The sequence below is a fragment of the Nylanderia fulva genome, unplaced genomic scaffold, assembly GCF_048542155.1.
Source record: "Nylanderia fulva isolate GAGA-0341 unplaced genomic scaffold, ASM4854215v1 Scaffold14, whole genome shotgun sequence".
Taxonomy (NCBI): Eukaryota; Metazoa; Arthropoda; class Insecta; order Hymenoptera; family Formicidae; genus Nylanderia; species Nylanderia fulva.
In genome coordinates this window covers 3845920-3870136 of record NW_028189622.1, presented here as the reverse complement: position 1 = coordinate 3870136, position 24217 = coordinate 3845920, and the positions used below count along the sequence as shown (strand labels likewise).

The 24217-nt window shown below is 32.7% G+C and overlaps 2 protein-coding genes across 10 annotated transcripts in view; one reads left to right on the top strand and one right to left on the bottom strand.

Annotated features, from left to right (window-relative positions):
- LOC114929298 (5'-3' exonuclease PLD3) overlaps positions 1–3595 on the bottom strand; it is a 12656-nt gene extending 9061 nt beyond the window's left edge. The window contains exons 1-3 of one of the 9 annotated variants that reach the window (XM_085480204.1): positions 1360–1512; positions 941–988; positions 6–125 (exon numbers count right to left, since the gene is read on the bottom strand). The gene's annotated coding sequence lies outside the window, so the exon portion shown is untranslated. Of the gene's footprint in view, positions 1–5; positions 126–940; positions 1255–1359; positions 1513–2597; positions 2795–3438; positions 3503–3522 lie in introns of those variants that run through there. The other 8 variants (XM_085480203.1, XM_029300792.2, XM_085480198.1 and 5 more) reach the window with 8 other exon arrangements.
- On the top strand, positions 3542–24217 carry LOC114929299 (uncharacterized). The gene is made up of 13 exons (XM_029300793.2): positions 3542–4228; positions 11694–11794; positions 16108–16240; positions 16345–16424; positions 16631–16888; positions 17322–17421; positions 17853–17980; positions 18064–18313; positions 18397–18464; positions 18554–18628; positions 18768–19022; positions 19122–19367; positions 19734–24217. Exons 2-13 carry the CDS (start codon positions 11695–11697, stop codon positions 19862–19864), a joined length of 1824 nt encoding a protein of 607 aa, XP_029156626.1. The 5' UTR covers positions 3542–4228; position 11694; the 3' UTR covers positions 19865–24217.

Genomic DNA, 24217 nt, shown 5'->3' with positions numbered 1-24217 from the left:
AACACCTTTTAACTGAGAGAGAACGATCGAAAGGTCTCGCATGCCGCGTCGAGCACCTGCGCAGAGAATGTCCTCGTGGCCTCGATAACGTTCCCAATTGATAAAAAGGATGCGATTAACCTACTCTCAATTTAAACATCAGGAGAAATATTTATATAAATTCCTGTTTATTCTTTAATGCACAATAATATTTAAAAAATTGTAGTATTTAATTTCTTAAATATTGTTCTTGATATATTCGATATATTGATATACTGATATATTTCGTAATTATATTAACAATTGATTACAAGTTAAATGTCCTCGTGCTAATTTTAATGTAGTTTTAAAATTTAGTTAGAAATAAAAGAGATAAAGTGAGAAAAATAAATTGTTTTCAAAGTCGCGCAAAACATTCAAACGCCAAGAGAAATATTTATATAAATTCCACAGTTTATTTTTTATTATACACAATAATATTTAAAAAAATGTATTATTTAGTTTCTTGAATATTAGTCTCGATATATTCGATATATTTCTGTATTTCATAATTATATTAACAATTGATTACAAGTTAAATGTGCTGAAAGATTATATGTTAAAAGTTTGAATGTCTTTTTGCAATAGTAATTATATGCTTTATTTAAATGTAGGTAGATAAAATTTAAAAAGTAACGATCATGAACTTATATATAACGATATATAACATATGTCATATTAAACTATTAATAATGTACATTTATATATATTTTGCACACATTCGACATATGTATATCTAATAAAGAATATTTTAATCGTAATTGCTAAATCAAAAAAATAAATCATTGAACTTGAAAAATAAATCATTAAATTTAAAAAAAATTAACTCACTCTGAATAACATTTAATTGAACTTGTGCATTTGTTTAAATATCATTTTAAATTAGTACAAATTAGTTACAAAATTTGGATTATACATATACCATTTAACTGTAAGATACACGACCTGTTTGCTTCACTCCTCACTTTATCTAAAGTCCGCATAATGATAAAAATTTAAAACACATTTTACACAACAAAACGATATAATTAATAGGAATATTACTGGATGCAAAATATAAAAAAACCTTCAACAATTCGAATAATTCAAACTTTAATTATTATACAATATACGGATAGAAAAATTATATACAATAACACGTAGGCATGCGCTTATACCTCGAACATTGATCGCAAATATTGAACAAACGAGGAAAAAAAAACAATAATATAATGCGGGATAAAAAGAGAGATATTCGTGTATATATATATATATATATATATATATATATATATATATATATATGTGTGTGTGTGTGTGTGTGTGTGTGTGTGTGTGTGTATGTGTGTGTGTGTGAATTACACTGCGAGACGATTCGTTGCCATATGTAAACGGAGATTAACCGCGCGCTCTCCGAAACACACTTTCGGCGGCGACTGCGTTTCGTTCGATCTGTCATCGCGCACATATGCACACGTCCGGCTCCGGCCGTGCATGCGCGTGAAGCATCCTTCGGTGGTCGGCGCGAATCCAACGAGAGTGAAATATTTCGTCGATACACGCCCCCCGTTATCGATCACGTCGGAATCCGGCGCGTTCCTGTGATGCCATATAGCCTACCTCGTGCACGTGGTGCTCTCATGTCCTTCGATATTCTTCAAGAATATCCGAGTCTTTTTTTTCGGCGCCACTTTCTATTGTACGACTTTTTTTATTGCATCGCTCCTCTTTCTCCTGCGTTCGATCCCGTTATTTTTGAATATTCTTCCAATAACTTAGTCCCGACTTAAGAGGTTTCGGGAAATTGCCCTATGGTCGATAGTATTTTACATTGTCAGGTTACAAATACAATAGAATTCTGACCGTGTAAATGGTGAATTATGGATATCTTTTTTTTTTTTTTTACTTTCTACGGTATATTTTTTTAAAATCTTTCTCTCGCGTTTTTCTTCCATGTTCAGTAGCTGAGCGTATATGCTCAGTTTGCTTTGAATGCTGAATGTGCAAGCAAGGGCAGCTAAAAAGGACGGATACTCATAGCTGAGTCAGGAATTTACAAAACTAGAGCGTGCAAGTAAGATTATATATATTCAAATATGATTATTTTATAATAATATTGCATAAAAATGAAACATACGCCATATACGTGTTTTCTAGTTTGCATTTTCTACTTTATTTGTAATGTATTTACAACAAAGTCGACTGAAATTTTTCATCGATTTTTCATTCAATAGATATCTAATTTATTTTATTTTACAATTATTATCCGGTAAAATTTTACAAATTGTTTTACGAAAGCGATATCCTCGGTTCTTTTTATTTTTAATTTTTTATATAATTTGTACAACAAAATCGATTGAAATTTTCCACCAATTTTTCATTCAACAGATATCTAATTATTTTATTTTACAATTATTATCCGGTAAAATTATTTTACCTCTTTTTTTTTTACAAAAGCAATACCTTGTTTCTTTTTATTTTCAATTTTATATAATCTTCGCACATAAAATATAAACACGCATAAATACGTTCGCGCTGTGCTACGCAATTTGTATATAATAAAATTTGAGAGAATCGTAAATGTAAAATTTCGTACATACCATTAATATTGGAACACATATTTTATCGACGCAAACACGTTTCATGAACTCGTATTCGAAGCCTATCTTTTCCACTACCGTCCTCTCGAGGTCAGATGATAGACAGAGAAATATTCGATCAGACACGTCGGTACTTGGAGAACTTTAGAGTTCCTTTGAATTTGTTTGATATTGAACGTTGTTTCTCGTTATAAAATCTATTATTAGATAAACGTTGAATATGTAAAACTGTATTGAATTAAATTTGTGAAGCTTGAAACTAAATTGATTTGAGTTAATCAAAAAGAAAATTAATTAAGGTAAATAAACTTAAGGTAATTAAAGAGGAAATTAAAAGATTATATTTTTTCATGTAATAGAATAATAAAATAATTTGAGGGAAAGAGGGGGATAATTGTAATATCTAAAAATATATAAATTTAGATAATTTCAGTGAGTAATTATTAAAATTGTACCCGTAATTTTGATCAATTTAATAAGTATAGCAGATATAAAATGATAAATTAAAATGAAAGAAATTGAGTAATTTTCGTATTCATTTAAAAAACACAGTTTTATTATTTAAAATCATTTAAATGGAACAATCAGAGAATAATTATCAGTTATAGTTGTTTTGGAGCACTGAAACTTTGATAAGACGAGTAAAACAAACATTTTAATCTTTGAAAACTAATGGAAAAACATTCTTCGTTATTTTAAGTGACAGAAAAGGTGCGTATACATAACGAAGAATCAAGCATGATAAGTCTTTGTTCGGGTTGATATTAAGAACACGGATAGGAGCGCGTTGGTCATAAATGAGAGATGATAATAAAGAGATACAATTTTAATCAAATTATACAAGCTTTTCAGTTTCTTAAAAAATCGGCAATTAGCAAAAGAATAAAGAAAAAGAATAAGTCCGAGCAAAAGGAACACCACACACACTCAAACACATCCGTGCCGGTGCACAACCGGAAGCCGACTAAGGCGCGAAACGGAAGAGCCCGAGCCGACTCGAGCCGAGCGCGGCCGACGCGACGTACGCTTTCCGCCACGTCGCGACATCTGGCGGCAGTCTCCCCGAACTAAGTCTCTCCCTCTCCTCGGTGCGCACATCGTACTCCGCCATTGTTAACCTGCCTCGCGTTGCGCCGCTCCGCCGCTGCCGGAGAGACGACGTCGACGACAAGGACGACGAGGAGACGAGGACGACGCGCGGGCGTATCGCGGTGTCGGCGAACCCATTTCACGAAACAGTCAAACGTCAAGCGTTGATCGCTTAGCCGAGTGTCGCGTTTCGCGAGAATCGCTTCATTACGCTTTTGTGCATCTCGTCGAAACACCTCGTCCAGAAGGTGGGAGCGAGAAGGAAAGGGAGAAAGAGAGAGAGAGAGAGAGGACGAGGAGGGGAGCACGAGAGAGAGAAGAGCGCCCTGGCCACTCGCGAAGGATCGTCCTGTACGTTCCCTTCTGTCACCTTCGTGCCAAGGCCGATACGAATCGCGCGTCCCGACCGATGTCTTCTTGTCGACGGATTCAACCCGGTGACGGTACCACGAGCGTGTTGTGCGTCCGTTGTTAGTTGTGCATCATGTGATTGCTTCCCCAGGGTATCATCTACGCCACGGTGACGGATACTCCGTGTGAAGGTTAGTTGCACCGTTTTATCCTTTAGGGCGGTACTTGCGACTCGCGTAACTCGTTCAATTTTTTTTACAAATCGTCGACTTTCCCGTTAGAGGGAATCGACCTGATCGCTGATTAGCCTCTAATCTCTAGCCGTTATCCTGATTGCTCACTTTTTCCTTTGTTCCTTACTAAAGGTTTGTCTTATTTAGTTATTTTTAATTCTTATATCTCTGTATTTTATTTGTGCAATGACAGGAGTATATGATTATGATATTTAGAAAGAGAAGGAAGAAAATGGGGAAAAAGAGATATATAAAAAGATTTGATTTTTTAAAAATATATTTTTATCATGACTCCTTACGTCATAACCTCACTTATTATATATACACATTTATTTCATGATTTTATATATATATACACTTAATCATAATTTTTAAACATATTGATAGAAAAAGATTTTGATAAAATCAATCAGTTAATGATTTAGCGTATTCGCGAATCACTCAACATTAACAATTATAATCCTACATATAATGAAGAGAAAAAAAAATTTGATCAAGTTATGGTGTATTCAAGAAAAAAAATTGATTGTTATTATTAAGTATAAATTTATTTTTCTAAACAGCTGTTATAAGGAATGAACTCCGGATAGGTTTTGAATTTTGGAGTAATGCTAAAGAAAACATTTTTTAGTGACTGTTACGAAAAATTTTTAATATATAAATATATATAAATCTTATGTATCTTGTCACTCAGTAATATCATGCCCTCTCTATTCTTTATTGCATTGTCATTTTTGATCTCATAAATATAATAAATATATGTCTTCGACACATACATACTTTTTAATTTTTTAAATTTGATACAATTGTAAAATTTATGAAAATATGAAAATTGCAGAAATAAAAATACATGATACAATTTTCTTTTTTCTTTGTTTAAAGTTTTAAATATATTTTAGAATATATTTGAAAGATAGAAATTAATTTTTGTAACTTTTTCTTATAAACATATATTTAATTAATATTAAAGTAGTGAGAAAAAATGATTAATCAAATTTGTATTGAAAAAAGTCGTCGATAAATTTCTAAAAATAGAGACATTACGAAAATAATGGGAAACATTTTTTTTTTAAAAGAAATGTAAAGAACATCTTTAAAATGGATTCTAAAAGAACAGATTTAAAATTAAAAGATTCTATTTAACGTACATCATTGGAATACTTTTTAAAAAATACTTTCCGTCTTTTTTCGAAATAAAACAGACATATATTCACATGAGAGAACCAGAACTGAATTAAAAAAATATGACTGAAAAGAGCAGGTCTAATGTCTGTACAAGCGACCCATGGGGTTGATCAACTATATCAAGCTTTGATTGGCTATTCAATCGGCCAGCGATATCTTCCCCCCATTACACACGATCCTCTGCATCATACAATCGTAGCTGTAATAAAGATACAGAAGAGAGATTAAAGGCTAACCGATGTTGGTGCAACCGGCTCGACTTCGTGGTTGCCTTTTGTCCCATTCCGGATAGTAGTCGACAGTTTTCCCTTACTGACCTGAGTCATTCTTTAGGGTATCTGGAGATACCTGAAATCATGAAGCAATTTTGTCCTTGATTTTTATTTTTATTTTTTTTTATTGGAAAACTTCTATAAATTTATAATTGAGAATTATCTTGTGTAATGCAGGTATAATTAATCACTTTATGTTTAAAAATATATCAAATATAATCTGAACTTAAGTATTTTCTATGAAATATATTTGGCACTGTGTTTTGCGAAATTTATCATTAATATACGGAGAGAATTTTCCGAGGAATTTTCTCTTAAAATTTACTCTGAAAATATTATGGTAATCGTGGGACAACATGGTATTGGAAGAATTTTGGAAGGTATTTTCTGATTAATATAATATTTATCACAATAAAAAATATTAATTAATTTTTACTGTATACATAGTAAAATTAATCGAACATATTTTATTGTGGTAGATATTAATATTTTTATTGTAGTAAATATTAATCAGAGAAACTTATAAAATTCTTCCAATACCATATTGTCCCACGATTACCATGATTTTCAGGGTAAATTCTCAGAGAAAATTCTCTCTGTGTACAATTAATATATTTTTTTAAATTTTACCTGATTTGTAAAATTTAATTGTAATGATTATTTTTGTTAATATATAAATTGTACTTTAAGATATCAAATAACGAAGTGTATTAATGTGAAAAGCATAAATATTTAAATGGCAAAGGTCGATCAACCTCTAATGAGAATTTAATGTGAATATAACAGGAAATACTATACATACATATTTAATATAATAAATGTGATTGGTTTTATTATTCTCAGAACTGAAAGATTGATTCGTATACGCATCGAGCAATAAATGTAACTAATAGCAACGAGCACATAAAGTCATTTTCATAATAGAATAATTTATTTTTTCTAATATGAACTATTTTTTCTTAGAAGATACATAAAATGTTAAAATCAATATTTGCATTGCATCTTATTGTTAATGAATCACAGCGTGAATGGATAATAATCTATTCTGAAATAATCGTGAGTATTCGAAAGAAATTAGAGCGTATAAAATTAAAAAAGTGTGTGTGTATGTGTGTGTGTGTTGTCTGTCTGGTATTTATTTATTTTATTCTTTATTTATTCAGCAACGTCGAGTTGCGGCAACCTAGAGATCAATAACTGGATCACATTTAAGATAAATGTAACGCAAATATATCGGTGATCTCGTCAACGCAGACGGAAATACGTTCTGTAATATTGAAAATACTTATCGGTGATATTTTATATGAATGTGTATATTTTGAGTGATCCAAGACACTTTTACAGTAAAATAACATTAAATATATTTTGTATTTATAAAATTATCGCCTATATATAACATAATAGCAGCCAGAATATACTATATTCATATATACCATACATATTTTTAAAACTATATATATATATAGTGCTTTAAAAATAATCGACAACCGATAATTATAATACATACTGCTTATTGATTTGTGTATTCACATATGTGAGAGATTATCGCAGATCATTATATTGACATCTCTGTAAAAAAGGAAAAAAATTTATTTCGAAAAATCTACATTAAAGGTAATATAAATCTCTTGATTTATATTTATGCGCAATGTATTATATGTGATCTAAAATATATTTAAAAAGATTTGTCTATTCTTAAATAGATTTACGTTACTAAGTCAAGTGTTTAGTTATGTCTCCATTTGAATGAGCTTAAGAATAATTACAGTTAACGATATATTTTTTGCCCTCTTAGAATTATAGTCCTACCTATAATACAGCTTCTCCCTACTATTCAAATGTCGTTTCAGCCACAATTGCTATAGGGCAAACAAGAATAATGGCGATCGCGGAATAATTTAATATTGGAAGAACATTATTGCAACATTAAAGGATAAAACTTCTGAGAGAAATAATGAAAAATAAATTATATTATCGTTTTTCAATCGATTTCAAGTAGATTTATCTCAAAGCTAAACATTTATTTTAGAATATTTAAAAAAGCTCTTTTTCCAGAAGCGTCAAATTAACGTCTTTCTTTTTTTTGAAGCAGGTCATATCAGAAATATATTTCTGTATATTGAAAAATTAAATTAAACCTCTCGAAATTAAGATCTAAAAATAATTTATTTATTTTACCATGAAATAAATTATATTATCAGAGAAAATGCTCTTGCATTTTTATCATTGATTGTTCTTTTTTTAACATGTCTGGAAATGATAAAAGACCGCACATAGAAAGAATTTTCTCTTAGAATTTACTCCAAAAATCAAAGTAATCGTGGGACAATATGGTATTGAAAGAATTTTATGAGCTTTTCTGATTAACATCTATCACAATAAAAATATTAATATCTACCACAATAAGATATAAAATGTTCAATTAATTTTACTATGTACTATGTACATAGTAAATTTTATTATGTATACACATAGTAAAATTAATTGAACATCTTATATCTTATTATGATAGATATTAAGATTTTATTAGTAAAATTCACTATGTACATTATTAATATTTGTATTGTGACAAAAATATTGATCAGAGAAACTCATAAAAATGATAAAATTCTTTCAATACCATATTGTCCCACGATTATCATGATTTTCAGGGTAAAAAATCCTAAGAGAAAATTCTCTCCGTGTAAAAGTAAAAGAAATTGTACGAGATACTCTCGCCAGTTATAATTGTCAGTCCGAACTGCATGTGTTGAACGGAGTTATTAATATCAAGTATGTTAACGCGATCGAGATTGATCCTTCCGGCGCGAAATGTCAAGATCGATACCGCGTGACGGATGCGTAAAACGCATCGGATGTGGGCTATGAGTGCTCTCTCTCTCTCTCTCGCATCCGCGCGAGAACATCAGCGCTTTACATCGGCGTTGCATCGCTAAGCTCGTAAGCAAAGCAGCGCGGTACACGTGTACCTCGTTAAATAATGCATCCCCCGTTCTTTCCATTCACGTGGTAATACTTACGTGGACGTTCGTCGTCGCGTCTCGAACTCTATCGCTCCGGGATGCGCGCTTCTCGTTCTATAGCCGATCGCCGCGACTTGTTCTCATTTCGATGTGATAAACGGGGTATAGTGCGTTTCACGTCGCGAAAGCTTGCCATTTACCCATTTTTTACGCGATCGTGGACGGAGAAATCCTCGGCGAACATTTCGACGGTCCATTTCGATGATCCGAGGCAGCGCGACGTATGTCGATTTTCACGACCGAATGTGAGATAAATCTTCGATCCTTGTGAAAACAGTGCGATCAGAAGGGAGAAAGGAAATGTGCAGAACAACTACGTGTTCCGTTTTTTTGTGAGATGGTTTTGTCTTCTTATTTCTTTAGACTCTTTGGAATATAGTGCATATATACAATTGTCGCTTAAAATGTCACAGTGAAAGTGATTAATTGATCTTTTTATGAAATAATTGCGAATCACGATTATATGAGAACTGTATAAAAATCGATAAAAATTTAAAATTGATGTAACAAAAAAAAACGGTGATATAATAAAAACAACGTAGTTAACTTTATTAAGTTTACTTTTATAAAAACAGTGAATGAAAAGACGTTCGATCTTATATTTATTAATTTTCTTCGTGGATTATTTTGTACAACATCAGGACATTAGATCTTTAATCTGCAAGTCATAGAACAGAATTATAGTGTTTGGTCTCTTTTCCAACATATTGATTTTATAGAGCAATTGATCAAGTTTCGAGACACATGAGCATATAGCGTGACGTAGCGTCAGTTTTACTGGCGACGAACATAAGGGAGATTTCCGTGGAATGGAAACGATTGCACGGTGAGGAAATGTTGTGTGTACACGACATTCGTCCCTTTAATTCCACGTCATAAAAAGGGATTAGTCGTTCTTTTCTCAAGGTACTAATTTTATCAAGCAAATAATTCATTTATAATACCCATGATGAGCCATTATAATCATACTTTTTTATGTAATATCACAACGTCAACTTTTCTCGTGTTTGCATTTTAGTGTTCAAATAAGTAATATTATATTCCATAATTGAAACACGCGTATAAATGTACAAATATAGGATCTTTGTAAACATTTTCGTAAAATGGATTTAAGTTCACCTCATTTTCAGATATTGAATTAAATCAAATAAATCGTATTAGAGTGAATTCAATGAAATCAAATTAAAATTGAACACAAAAATTCTGCTGCCTATAGGATTGAAATAAATAACGATTAATATTAAACATTCGGATTGAATAATTGGCAACTTAATTATCTTGTTTTAAATAAAACTTATAATACTTAATATTTAATTATTTTTGTGTCTGTTTCTGTCCATTAATTTAAAAGACATTATTTATAATATCTTTTCGTCTGGGTTTATATATTTATGTGCTTAGTTCAAATTTTTTTTATACGAATTAAAAATTTTATTACACTTTATATTGATTTATACTCAATTTGTTATTATACAGTAGCTCTCGTAGCAGAGAGATTACTTCAATATGTATTGTGTTTGTGCAATATTATTTTTCAATTCTTTTATATTTATTTAAAGCACTAAGTGAATAAATCTCTACTTATCTTATTTTTTATCCGTTGAATTATCTGTTATCTTTTTCTATCCCTACTTCATGTGCTTTCGTGCTTTATGGTCGGACACGTGGTTCGTGCTACTTTACGTGTAACTTTATGTACCGATCTACTTTTAATATTCGAGCGCAATATCATTCGTGGTTATTATCTCAACGAGGTACGTGGTTCTCTCTCCCGGTTTTTTAACATTAATTTAATAATATCATATACACAAATTATCGTGTAACCTATATCTTCTATCCTAGATTTCACGCAATTTGTTATTTTACGGTCGCAAAATAACTGGTTGAAAAAAAAACTTGAACGCGTATTATTAGTTGGTTGGATGCAAACAAATTTATTAAGCTAACAATAAGAGAGAATTACAATTCACAATCTCACGCACGTATTGTATTTCAACACAGTTTATCGATAGCATTCACAATGTGTTTAAATCACATATCTTTTTGAGATAGTAAATTATTTTTTTTGGAGAAACAATAAATCTTCAAATTAATGGATTATTATAATTCATGCTGCATATAATTTTACGATATCAATAATAATAATGCAATATGATAACGCGAAATGATCGAATTTCAATTTAAATTTATATCAATATTAAAATAATTAGATATTTCATCTTTCAATTATACATATTATTTCATATCAATATAGTTTATATCAGGATTGGGTATTAATGATTTTTTAAAACTAACAATAAGTTAAGTTAAAATTAGTTGCTTATAAAATTAATTTAGTTAAGTTATTAAAAGTTGCATGAACAAAAAATTAACTCAGTTAAAGTTAAGATTAAATTAACTGAAGTTAAATCAAAAATTAATTTTTAAAAATATTATTTATATTAAATTAGAATTTTGTTTGTTAAATCTTTTAAAATATATAGTAACAAATAACAAAGAAATTTTGATTTTTATATAGAAATATATTTTTTGGTAATTACAACTAATGACAAATAATCATAAAAATTAATAATACGTTAATTTAAAAATAATATACGTTTATAACTTATAAAGAAAACAATAATGGTATTCAGAGATCAAAAAAATTTAACTTGGGAAAAGTTAATAAGTTTAAGGTAAAAAATAACTAGTTGAAGTTAAAAATTAATACATTTTAAAAGCTAAGTTAAAAGTTATTAACTTTTTAACTTTTAACTAATTAACTATTACCCAACCCGCCTGATTTATATACATCAATCTATTTAACAACTCAATATATTTTCTGATATATATACGATCGAAAAAAATAAGACGTCTTAGCAAAGAGAATTTCCAAAATTTGCACGCAAGATCGCTTTGCATATTTCAACGTACGTAATGAAAGTATGTCCGTATATTTTCCAGGATGCAGGAACCGTCGTTCCCGCGCCGAAAAGGGCTCCTCACCCCAGTGTCGGTGTTGGTGCTGCTGATACTACCATTGGTGGATCTACCCTCCGCAAACGGTGAGTCACTTATGAACGTATCGTGCATATGTATGCGTGCGTGTGTATGGCATGTGTAAATATGTATATATCTCGATCTCTCGCCGAGCACGCTCTCACCGTCTTCGATAATGCGCGAACAATGAAGTAATAGCAAATAATTACGTCTGCTCTCGTCTCCGTATATGCGCGTCCTTGAATGCCACTTGGGTCTTCTTTTCATAAGCCACCGTATCATGATGTTTGCTGTCACTTTAAGTCTTTTTAAGATCTGTCTCGTCAATGATGTCAAGCGCAGTATTATCGAATGAAGTCATAAAGTCGGTGTTGTAGTAGGAATTTTTAATGTTGCTGCTCTGAGAAGAACATGTCGTTGTTTATTTGGCTATAGTTGCGTGTTGTTCTCTTGGCTTTTTTTCAAATTATGTGCTAAAGGTCCCTATATGATAGAATTTTTCGTAAAATTTACAAAAATTATTTCGAATTCAATTCTACTAAATTGCTCTGTGTAATTAATCTATATTAATCTAAAATTTGACGTTTTATTAATTGTCTCTGATACGAATAAATAAAAGCGTGTCTTTGTGATACGAATAATAGCGATATTAATTCACTGGAATTTTTTTTATTAAATTTACTTGCAAAAATGTAACGTCAAAATTCATGGTATTCAGAAATAAACGCGTATCTGACAAATAGAATGGTATTTTTGGTCGAGGACTGATGAGTGAAATAATTTGGCCTTTATCAAAATTTTTTCATTTGATTTATCGTTCGCCAAGCGACATTTTTTGTCATTTCAACGATTTTTGAAGCTGCAATGTTAAATAGCAGAATAATCATGCTTTAAATCAAGAGTTTAGCTTATAAGTAATCTTAAAATTAACATTCAAAAAATTATTTATTTAATAAATTTTATTTATTATTCCTTTTCACGCGACATTTCTGAAGGAGAATCTAACACGTCAAGAATCCCTTTCTCTTAATGAGTTATCGCCCAAGAACTATTCATATCTCGACATTGTTCAAGGGAAAAGTCATTTCGGTCTCTCCGAAATACCACGTAGACATCAACCGAATGCACCTAACACACGTCATATTTAAATGTAGACTCGAGAACACTCTACTTCCGTTAAGAAGTCTATTCGTCACGTTTTCCCCGAGTTAAATCGTCTGCTTGCTGCTTTTCTCCGTCCGATTTGGAGTCTCTTACGCCCAGATGAGACTCCGTGCAAGAGACTCGTTAGCTCGTTAACGAGTAGTCTCCTCCGCTTTCTACGGCTTCACGCCTTACTATCTCGTCAGGCCTCTCTTAAAAAGAGCTGTTAACCACGCGTTCGAAGATGCACAAAACCACCGCCGTCTGTCGAGCGGCTGTCCTCGCGTCCGCGGTATCTGTCGCCGCTTTTTTCCCCATCACCGAAGAACACGATAAAGAAAGGAAGAGACAGAGAGGGTCGAAATGTCCTATTTTCCCCTCTCTCGCCGGGCCACAGATAAATGATGTTCCTCCGACGAAAGATGCGTGTCTAAAACGGTCGACGGCTCTTCCTCGCCCTTCTTCCTTTTCGCGTTCCACGTTGCTCCGCTTCGACGCACGTGCGCGCACCGTTTGACAGATATAAGGTGTACCCTCGTTGGAATTGATCTTTCGCTCTTTAGCTGTAAGGCGAATTCGATTGGATGCACTAGTGTTCACTGAATGCACATAAAGGTTATCGCACACAATTATGCAATATGACATACGTAATTAAAAAAGTAAAATAATTAATTGTAAGGGCTATTTTAATTATTATCATTATATTCATATTGAACAACAATAATAATAGCTCTTACTATTAATTCTTTTGCTTTTTAATTACTTGTGTCATTGTAAACCCATTGAATTCGCTATTAAATTGAATGATAATTTGAAAAAAATTCGGAGTAGACGAAATTTTATTGTTCATTAAAATTTGAGGAACCGTCGCTTTTCCGACGACTTCTGAATACTTGAGCGCTCTAATTAGGGATGATTAATGTCCGCTGTTACTTTAATGGTCCTTCCCACGAAATTTCCCCTCGGAAAACAGCGACTACATTTTCGCCGATGTGTCCGTCATTAATATTAAGACCGGATCGGTTCTACGGGACACCCCGTAGACGTTGTCGCGTGTGTATCCCATTTCCCTTCGCGCACCCTCCGGCCTCTCTTACCCGGCTATTTCTGACATTCGCCGCCGAACGAAAGCAACCACCCCGAAATATACGCGCGCGTTCGATCGAACGCACTAAACATCGCGCGACGCCGGTAAATATACGCACTGCCGAACACTTGGACCTTAACCCTTCGGCCAGGAGCGTTTATCGTCTACCCTCGGGGGAGCACGGCCTATAAGATCCATATTTTATGAAGAGTCCCCAGCGGCACCAGCGCCACCGAAATGATTCCATTTCTCAAAATAGAAAAAGTCATTAATTCATGGAAAGTCGGAGACTGACATCAACTTTCAAGTCCAAATTTATTACACACGCGAAGAGCTAAATGTCGCTGCTTGATTGCTCATCAAATAATAATTCATTGTATGTAATCTTTATGTGAGATAAAAATATTCAATATCGTTTCGATCGTTAATTTATATATCACGTGTTTTTGCGCCCCATTGATTATATTTTATTAAAATTGTATATAATACATAATACTTCCCTTCTTTTTTTCTGTTATATTTTTGTGATAATGTTAATAAAATAATAATGATATTTGCATTGTTATATATTTTTCAATACATATTATATATAAGAGAAGATCTCTTTTCTCTCTTTTTTATCATATAAATTTTCTGTATATTTTCATACATATTTTTCGTGTAATTATTAGGAACCGATATACGGGAATAATTTTCTCTTAAAATTTACCTGAATAAAAAATATTAATATACGTACATAATAAAATTAATCGAATTTGTTTCATATCTCATTGTAGTACATATTAATATTTTTTATGGCAAAAATATTAATCAGAGAAACTTTTAAAAAAATATACCATATTATCCCTGGATTACCATAATTTTCATAAATTCTAGGAGAAAATTCTCTCTGCGTATATTTATCATAATATATAATATGTTATTCATTTTACTAAAATATCTTGGAAAATAATAGAGACCAACTTTATGCGGGACGCATCTGGCGAAATGGCTCCCCAACCGATTAAAGCGCCTAAAGTGCTTAACGAAACTCTTCTGTCATTTAGAATCCCGAGAACGAAGGCGTTCAATCATCCACGACGCTTTGCTCTCTATCAGCCTAAGCATTCTGCTTTGTATGTCTGAAAACGTTCCCGCGAGAACGCGTACGTCCTGTTGTCTGGCAACTTTTCACTAGATCATCTTGACGGCCAGTGTGACTAAGACAAACAGGCGACGAAGGCCGGGGAAATGATGCGAGCGAGATGCTGCGCGCAAGTCGTTAACTTTTTTTTCCTTACTCGTGCATTCCGAGCGTTGCTCCTCGCTTCGCTACGCACACGCAATGCAACGCAATGTGGAACATCCATGGAGTACCCAGTCCTTCGTTCCGACTCTCACGCTCTCGACCGCGGTAATCGTGATATTGGGCCCGATAGCAATTTTCTAATCGTCCGTCTCTTCTCTTAATGAAAGCCCCGACCACGTGAAGCCTCTTAATTCTCCCAATCAAGGGAGCCTTTGCCTTTGGATTCTTCACCTGGGTCGAATGAACGTAGAGTTTAATCAAGAAGGAAATAATCTCTGTTTCTCAAGTAGAAGGATCATTATATCCGACGAATCAGGATGTTTCCACGATTTATTATGCGTCTCGTAATGCATGAAACGAAACTCGTTTGTGAGATCTGACTTTAGATTCATTCTGCACTTGAAGTACGTTGTAACTCATGATTTATCTCGTTTAATATAAGTAATGTAAAATAATTAATAATATTTTTAAATATCAATGGACATGTATTACAAATTAAGTTATAGGTGTGTGATTAATATTTTGGATTTTAATTTTACAGAATTTTGATTCAAGAGAGAGAAGGCTTATTCTTCTCTCTTGAATTGAAAATATATTTAAATTTATATTGAAAAATATATTTAAATTTTTCTCTATAATTTCGTTCAGAAAGTTCGTTTCTTTTCAAGCGAAAAAAAATTTTCGAAATTTTGAGAGAAATTTATCAAATAATTCAAAACTAGATACGATTAACATTGAGCAATATTTTATTTGGTATTATAATTAAATAATTTTACCGATAATTGCTTATCTGTTAGAACTAAGAAATTAAAATTTATCACAATAAAATTGTCTTAATGAGAAACTCTTTTATGATTCAGGATGCGAGTTTCCATCAAGTTGGACGGGAGAATGGTACCAGTATGGCAAACCCTCACCATTATTCAATATAAATTCAACCGTTTTCGGAGATAAAGTTTGCGTCGAAAGAATGGACGACAAATATGTCGTTTTGTAAGTATTCGTTTATCTAATTATCAGAAAAAGATATTAAATTAATCACTTTTGTTATCAACTATGTACATGATTACTATTAACGATGAAAATTTTGCTTACAGTAATAGCTTGGACAACTGTTATCACTGTATGATTATCAACGGACGACATGAGAACGTTATTCAATATCGTGACAACGACGGTACGTTCTTTCACCTTTTAAATTTACCGACATTGAAATTAGATATGAAATGCGATATCACAGGTTTTTTTTTTTTGCAAAAGTACTTTTTTTATAAATCGAATCTTTATTGATCGGTTTTTTTAAAAAGGCTAAATTTATCAAGATCCTAAACGATATATAAAAATAAGCGGTGGTTAAAAACGAAATAAAATTATTTTCTGCAGCCTTCTGTTACGCGGATCGGAAGAATGTGGAAGACATATGCGCTCAGATGACCTCGGATGACACCCTCTTCTCGATATTCCGAAGGCACTCCAAACCGATATCCTGCCCCTTTAGCGGATCGTCGTTCACCTTCACGTACAGTCGAAATTACCGCGAGTGTAATACGCCTACAAGTCTCGCAGAGAAGTGTACAGATGAGAGTAAACTTCTCCTCAAGTACCAGGCCTGTCCGGACATCGAAGGGACCGAGAGTAACAGTACGTTAATTGTTGCAAAAGTATTGTCCGATTTAGAACAACTTAACACATTACATCGTACTTTCATTGCAAATGTATAAAGTACTTTGATAAATTGCTTTCGTGGAAGAGCAGTAACTTTGTCAATTAATATCGCGTCTGTCTAGAACTTGATAAAATTGAGAGTAACAATGCCATTGTAAACGTAAATTATAACAGTTCTGATTCAGTCTGCTCGGTAAATTTTTATGGCTTTTGAAGAAGTATTATAGGTTTTTCTTTCAATTTTACCCATCAGCAATATTATTATTCTATTTTATGACAGTTTAAAAAAATTAATAGTAACAATTAAATTTTTTAAAATAAACTCTTTTATAACAAAATTTATTTTATTTTGTAACATATGTGTAAAACTATTTTTGTGTTCTCTAAAATATATTTGATTGTTTTGCAGTTGAGGAGCTGCAATGCCTTGCCGTTTGGAATGATGGTCGAAATAAATATCTAATGGGAACACTGAACACGAGGAGCGTTACGAGTGAAAAGATGTACAGGTGAAACATGTCATTTTAATTCCATGCAATGTATTATTCTCAAGGCCGTAACAGTAGCAGCTTTAGGCTGTTGCGATTTTGTCATACTGCGTGCATCACATCAAATTCCTTATTTACGTTCCATTACACCTGTACGACAGATGTTTATGTACGCGGTTTCAGCATGCCACATTTTAACATGATGCGTTACAGCGTTAGAAAATTATCGCTAGTATTGAGGCGAAATGAAAAGATGATTAATCACTTATTTGTCATCTTTCATGTAGTCATTATTGTCATTCTCTTTTTATTACTTCCATGAAGCGCATATATATATGTACATATATATATACATATATACATATATGTACGTATGTATATACATATGTATGTACATATATTCAAAGAGCGAATTTTGAGAAATCATCAAATACCACTTTATAACTTCATAGGTGTTTTCTGTATGAAGAAAAGCTTCATCATCAGGGAAAGGCGATTTGGCTTGCCCAGTCTGGTGATCCAACTTGTAATGGTTTAACCACCGTTTCTGAGGGTTCACCAACTATAAAACTTACTAAAGGTAATTATGCAAGCGATATGCAAATATCTTTTTCAAGATCTATAAAAGTTTTTATTTCGTCTTACGTATCCCTTTGTTAACAGCCGACAAAGAACACAGTAGATGTAAATATCCATCCTGGGTAACTCAGCATCATGACTGGCATTCTCTCGATGGTACGAAGGACTATCATTTCACGAATAAGAACGCCACTCTAAAAATAAAGGCGCAGGGTGCCAATGGTGAAACATTTCGTGAAGAAAAAATCGTTTGTCATAACTTAGAAAAGCTGTATATAAACGACAACATGCAGGGGAATAAAGTGAAACTAGTTGCTCATGTAACCAGCGGCTGGTAAGTAATTTCTCAACTTTCTTGCAGTTTTGAATACACATATCAGTTTCGTCGATTGAATCTAGTCTTACTTATGATTACAGCGACATTGGTTACGTTTGCATGATATTCCATAAAAGAGACAGTAATATTATTGAGATCCAGCAATCAGGTGAATATTACTTTAGATATGTCGCATTGAATTAAAAATTACTTGCGCAATATGTACGAAACATTTTTTTGTTTTTTCTTTTATTGCAGATCAAAAAGCGATTATGCCAGACGAGGCGTGCTCCATCTCCGATCCTTCCACGATGCCGTATACAACCTTAATAAGTAAGTGCTAATCCATGTTGCGTCGCCGCTCATGAATATTGATATAGGAAACCGCATATTCCACGTTGTTACGGGTTTACATAGTTAGTGGGCGAACAGCAAAATGCATATGCAAATCACATCTATTTTCCTTCTACAGCCGCGTCCTTGCATCAGAGAAAATGTCCTAATCCAGGACGATACGAAATCCTAGATTTTGCTCAGTCGCATGTGTTGTCGGGTGCCATGTTAAGGCGACAGCGGCGTAGCGACTTATTAAGGTCGATCAAAAGACGAACACCTTGGCATGACCCCGAGGATGTGGAATGTAGGAATACGGATATTCAAATAGGCTGCACCTCATCAGATCAAACCGAAATGATAATAGCCAATACGTGCGAACACGAAGAAATTGGTAAGTATGAATAAATTTGCACAGTCGCTTTTTACAATCTACAAGAGATGTGTATATGCATAAAAGCAAGAAAACTAAGGACTTGATTTTTTTTGGCAGCCTATTTTTGTCACGGCAGTTGGGAAGAGAAAGGAATGTGGCACACGATAGTGTCACAACGGAATTCCGAATTCCCAGTCAGCCCGGGGCAAACGTTTTGTTTTTCTATGCGTCTTGAAGGGCCCAGAGTTTCGGAAAGAGGCAACAGGCAGAAGCAACAAGAGCAAGAATTACTGCTGTCTAGGCCATCGCGTACTTGTCAGAGAGAACTCAAGAATGAATATACGTATAGACTGTCAAATCAAGGTAATTATAAAGATATTTTTATATATTTATATAGGGGACAGCCGAAAAATTACAAAGTTTTATACAGATTATTTGATCATGAATTATTTTTAATTGTATACAAAATTTAATTGTATGCGATTGAGTGAAAAAAATATAAAAAAAATATTTATAATATCGTAAATACTAAACGGATGACACAACCTGTAACAAGAAATAAATAGATAATATGTTATCTTACTAGAATAATGTAGTAATTTCTATTATAATATTGCGAAAGAATAGTACTTTGTCTTTGTCGTAGCTTTAAAATATATTACAAGTTTAAACACTTTTGCAAGTATTCTAAATAAGATATAAATATTCAAGGCTTATATTATGTTACAGGGGTGTGCGAAGATTTAACAAAGGCAGCTTCTAGTGCAGCCTTTACTCCATCGTTGTCCCATCCTTTGTTTGTCTTAAGCATAGCAGCTTACGTCGCTATTAATACGCTACGCGTATTACTCTGGAGATGATCTGCAGCTGTTACGTAAGAACTTGAGGTACTATAATTTCCAGCACGAATTCTCAGGTATTGCGTGTTTCTGGAAGTGTACATAGCTTACATACAATTTAATAGCTATTGAACAATCGTTCAGCTATTAGTATGTAAAAACATTACGGGAAGCGTGCAGCTAATAACTATTATCGACATATTAATTTCCGTTTCGATAAAAAAAAACAGCCTAATCATGCAAATTAGTAATCACAATTATTCTTAACGAGATTACTTGTACATGTTCACGAGTTTTGTACACAATTATTTTTTATAATATCGCTTATCGTAATTTATTGTGAACTGTGTATTCTAAACATTGTTTTAGAATATAAAATAAAACACATTTTGTGTTTAAAATACAAAATACGAAATGATATTTCGTATTTGAAACAAATTTATGTCGTACATATGTATTTGAAATACTCTATTCTAGCTCTGATAATACTTTTGAGGTCACGAAAGTGTAGTTTACGCGACAGCCTCAAATCACGACCACTTCTGAATATCTAAACTCGAAGACTCACATGTATAGTCTTAAGTATTATCGCGCTACTGTAAATATGATCAGGGTATAAGTAATCGAGAGATTTCAATTGAGTTATTTTCGAGTGAAAATTGGGATATATACTATGTAATTACAACTTGACAGATTGAACTCGTATCTAATATAAAGTAAAGAAGGAACATAGGTTCTATCTCTTAGCTAGTATATACGACAACTGTACATAATATAATTGAAATATTGTATAAAGACTGTTTTTAAAAGAGTATAACAAGTATACTGCTCACGATATTGCATATTGTCAATTGAAAGTGCGTGCATTTTCAAGGACATTCTCGAGATCGGCCTCGCAATCGAAGGTCCGCGTACGTACGACACTCGTTACATTATCGTTCGTAAGTTCGGTGAATCGGGATAACTCAAAGAAAAAACAAGTTTAAAAGAAATAGACCAAAATTATTTCATATATGTAATTAATACGTATTTTATCGAAGGCGCAATTAGATAAAATTTAAACTTCAAACTTGCAGTTCTACCGAGACAATTTTAATAAAGAAGAAGTACGTTTCTCTTGACACATTTTTCTCCGAAGATTATTAGCTTCTGATGCTAAAATTAATAGCCTTAAAGTGTAGTCTTTGGAAAGTTGAAGGTAAAAATCATTGCTCTGACGTATTCACAAACTTATCAAACGATGCTGTGCATCGTCGAAGACTTTTGATAGGCCTAACATACAGACGGCCGAGTGTGGTATATCTGCGGATGCGTTAAAACACGTCCTCGTCACGTGTGAATATACATAGTGCTTTTGCATTTCTGGCACAGAGCTAATGGATGTCGGAATAAATCAATCGCGAATCTCGTTGTCCTCTCTATTTATCATCGACGATAAACAATTCGGCATATGTATCAAAATTCAAACGTATGGCTTCACCAGTTTTTATCATTGTGCTCCAATATCGACACATTTCGATCCACGCCGAAGCTGGATTCATATATCACAATGATATATTTCCTTTCGAATATCAGGCGATACATTTTTTTTGGGGCATTTTAATATACGCCTGTAATCTCTCGCATCGAGAAATGTTACGTATACTGTACAAATATCAGCGGGTCACTTGTGTACTTTTTTCTACCGTATTTTCGTAAATTAAAATAATGTACAATTAACAATTACTTACACATATAATATTGCGGTAAATGTTTATATCAAAATTGAGTGATTTCGAGAAATATAATTTGTAATTTTTTTATTACAATTTCAGTTTATTTTGTGTTTCGCATTTTTATTTTAATGGCAGTGTGTGACGCTATTAATAATAAATTAATTAATCATATATTTTTATTGTCAACATTTTAGCCGAAGAGCTAATACGTCTAAAACGTTGAACAATTTAAAAAATATGTATTGATATAACATTGACTATACGACATTCTGGAATCTTTGAAATTGATTTCTTATTCGAATATTAAGTAAAAATAATAATAATTTTTACTATATTATGGATGAGGGAAGGAAGCCGAGAATGCGGTCCATCACGCGAAGCTCAATAGTTTTCTATTTTTATCAAATGATGACACTCTCACACACATATACATATACACACACCGCAATTGTACATATATAAAGTTTTATTGATCATATGCATATATGTGTACACACGGATATATACTTACATATATGAAGCCATACTAGTGTTAATATAGGGGAAGCGAAAAAGCGATAAAAGAAAAAAAAAGTACGTAAAGGAACTCGTGAATGCGCGAACATACGTTTTATTATCACCCCTTTGTACGAATTTCTACATCCATTAACTCTGTGTAATCCATCACATCTAGGCGTAAATGTGACAGCCAAAAGAGAAACGAAACTGAACTCTAAAAACACATTTTTAATGTATATATCGTATATTTTCTAAATAATGGACTGTTCCGGAATTCAGGAGATTTGTTGAAGTAAGCAAAAGTGTATGGATTCGAATTATATTAAATATTTGAGCATTTAAATAACGAAGACAGATTCTTATTTTTATACAGAATAGGATGGACTTATCGCGATGTCCTAATCTCCCCCCTCCCCCACACACACGAAACTTCACACGATAAGCGAAAATGTAGTCGTATACATATGAGTAGATATTTTACATGAGTTTTGTAATTATTGCATTTATATCCTTAGCATTTCCGAAAGTAAGAAGCAATTCTCGATTGTAGACGCCTAGTTCGTTATCGTCGCAAACACTTTTTATTACAATTATTAATATTTTCGCAGTATATATATATATATATATATATATATATATATATATATTTAATATTATATTATATTTTTTGTACGAACTCTATTGTTTTATATATATATTATATATATATATTTTGAGATATCTAATAATAATGATACAGGATACATTCGCGGAGCTAGCTGATAGTGCCATTCTTTGCGCCGCAAATATTATTTTATCCGAAGTGATGTAATGTTAGCGCTTGTAAATTCTGTGAACGCCATTGACGTTGCTGAACACTGTCGGTTCTAAAAATCCAGATTCATTAAAATAATTCATTAGATAATATTGATATTAATATTAATATCTTATTAATATTTATTATATATATTATTATGTATTTATATGAATATGATATAATATGAATAAATATATTAAATAAATATATAAATATAATATTTATAATATATTATATATAAATATTTATTTAGTTATATTTATTTATAAATATATGATATTTATTTAAATTAGGCCGTAACTGCGCTAATGTCGTTCATGGAGCTTAGAATCGCCAGGCATTTCCGAATGGTTGGCTCTTCGAACAGATCTCGTAGCTTTTGCATTCACAGCCAGCTCCCCGAATGCATCCACAGTGCAGGCCTTGTTACTTTACGCGTTTGAAAATGCGAAGCAGAAACGACAACCGATATTCCTTAAATATACAATTTCTAATGCCTTATATACGAATCACAAAAGTATGAACGGTTACTTTTACACACACATACCGGAAAACGATTCCGCATACAATTTCCTTCGAAAACAAAATTCAGACAGACTGATACACACTGCGTGCGTGCGTATATTAACGACATTAAATTATCACATCCCTACACAGCGTGAACCCTTTACCCCCGTATATAGTCGATATGCGACTGTATTGAATTCCGGAAACAGATATTATACGATGTAACTTTAATACTTCTAAAATAAGCTCTAATTTAAGGCGTGAAAGTGAATAATCGAGAGATCGCGAGAGAAGCTCGCGCTTTCGAGAACGAGAGAGAAAGACACGAAAGAAAGGAAGAGAGACGATGACCCACGAATTTTGTACATCCACATGCGCACACGTATATTTTGTTTATTGCTGTGATGAATTATGTAATTATAAATATTAGCATGTAAGGCGGTTTCGACAAATGCGGCTTTTCTTGCCATTCTAATATAATTGCAAGCATTAGTCACACACTTCTCCCCCGCTGTAATTCGAATGTAAGCCTATTTGAAAAACCTTACGATTATGGAACGACCTATATTTATCCTCGATGTATTTAATTGTACGATATTTACGGCATACTTGTGAAGCGCCTTGGATAAACGACTCGTCCAGAAGGCGATTCGCCGCAACGACAATTTCGTACTGGATAAAAAAAAAAAAAAGGAGAAGATCCGATTTATTTTGCTACACGCGTGCGGGAATTATGCGAGAACAAATTACGCCGAGTGTAATATGTTTATCCTCGCGCGAAACTGACACGGTACTTACTCAACGACGCTAATATAACAGGGAGACTTTTCTTAATAAATAAAAAGATTATTGCCAACA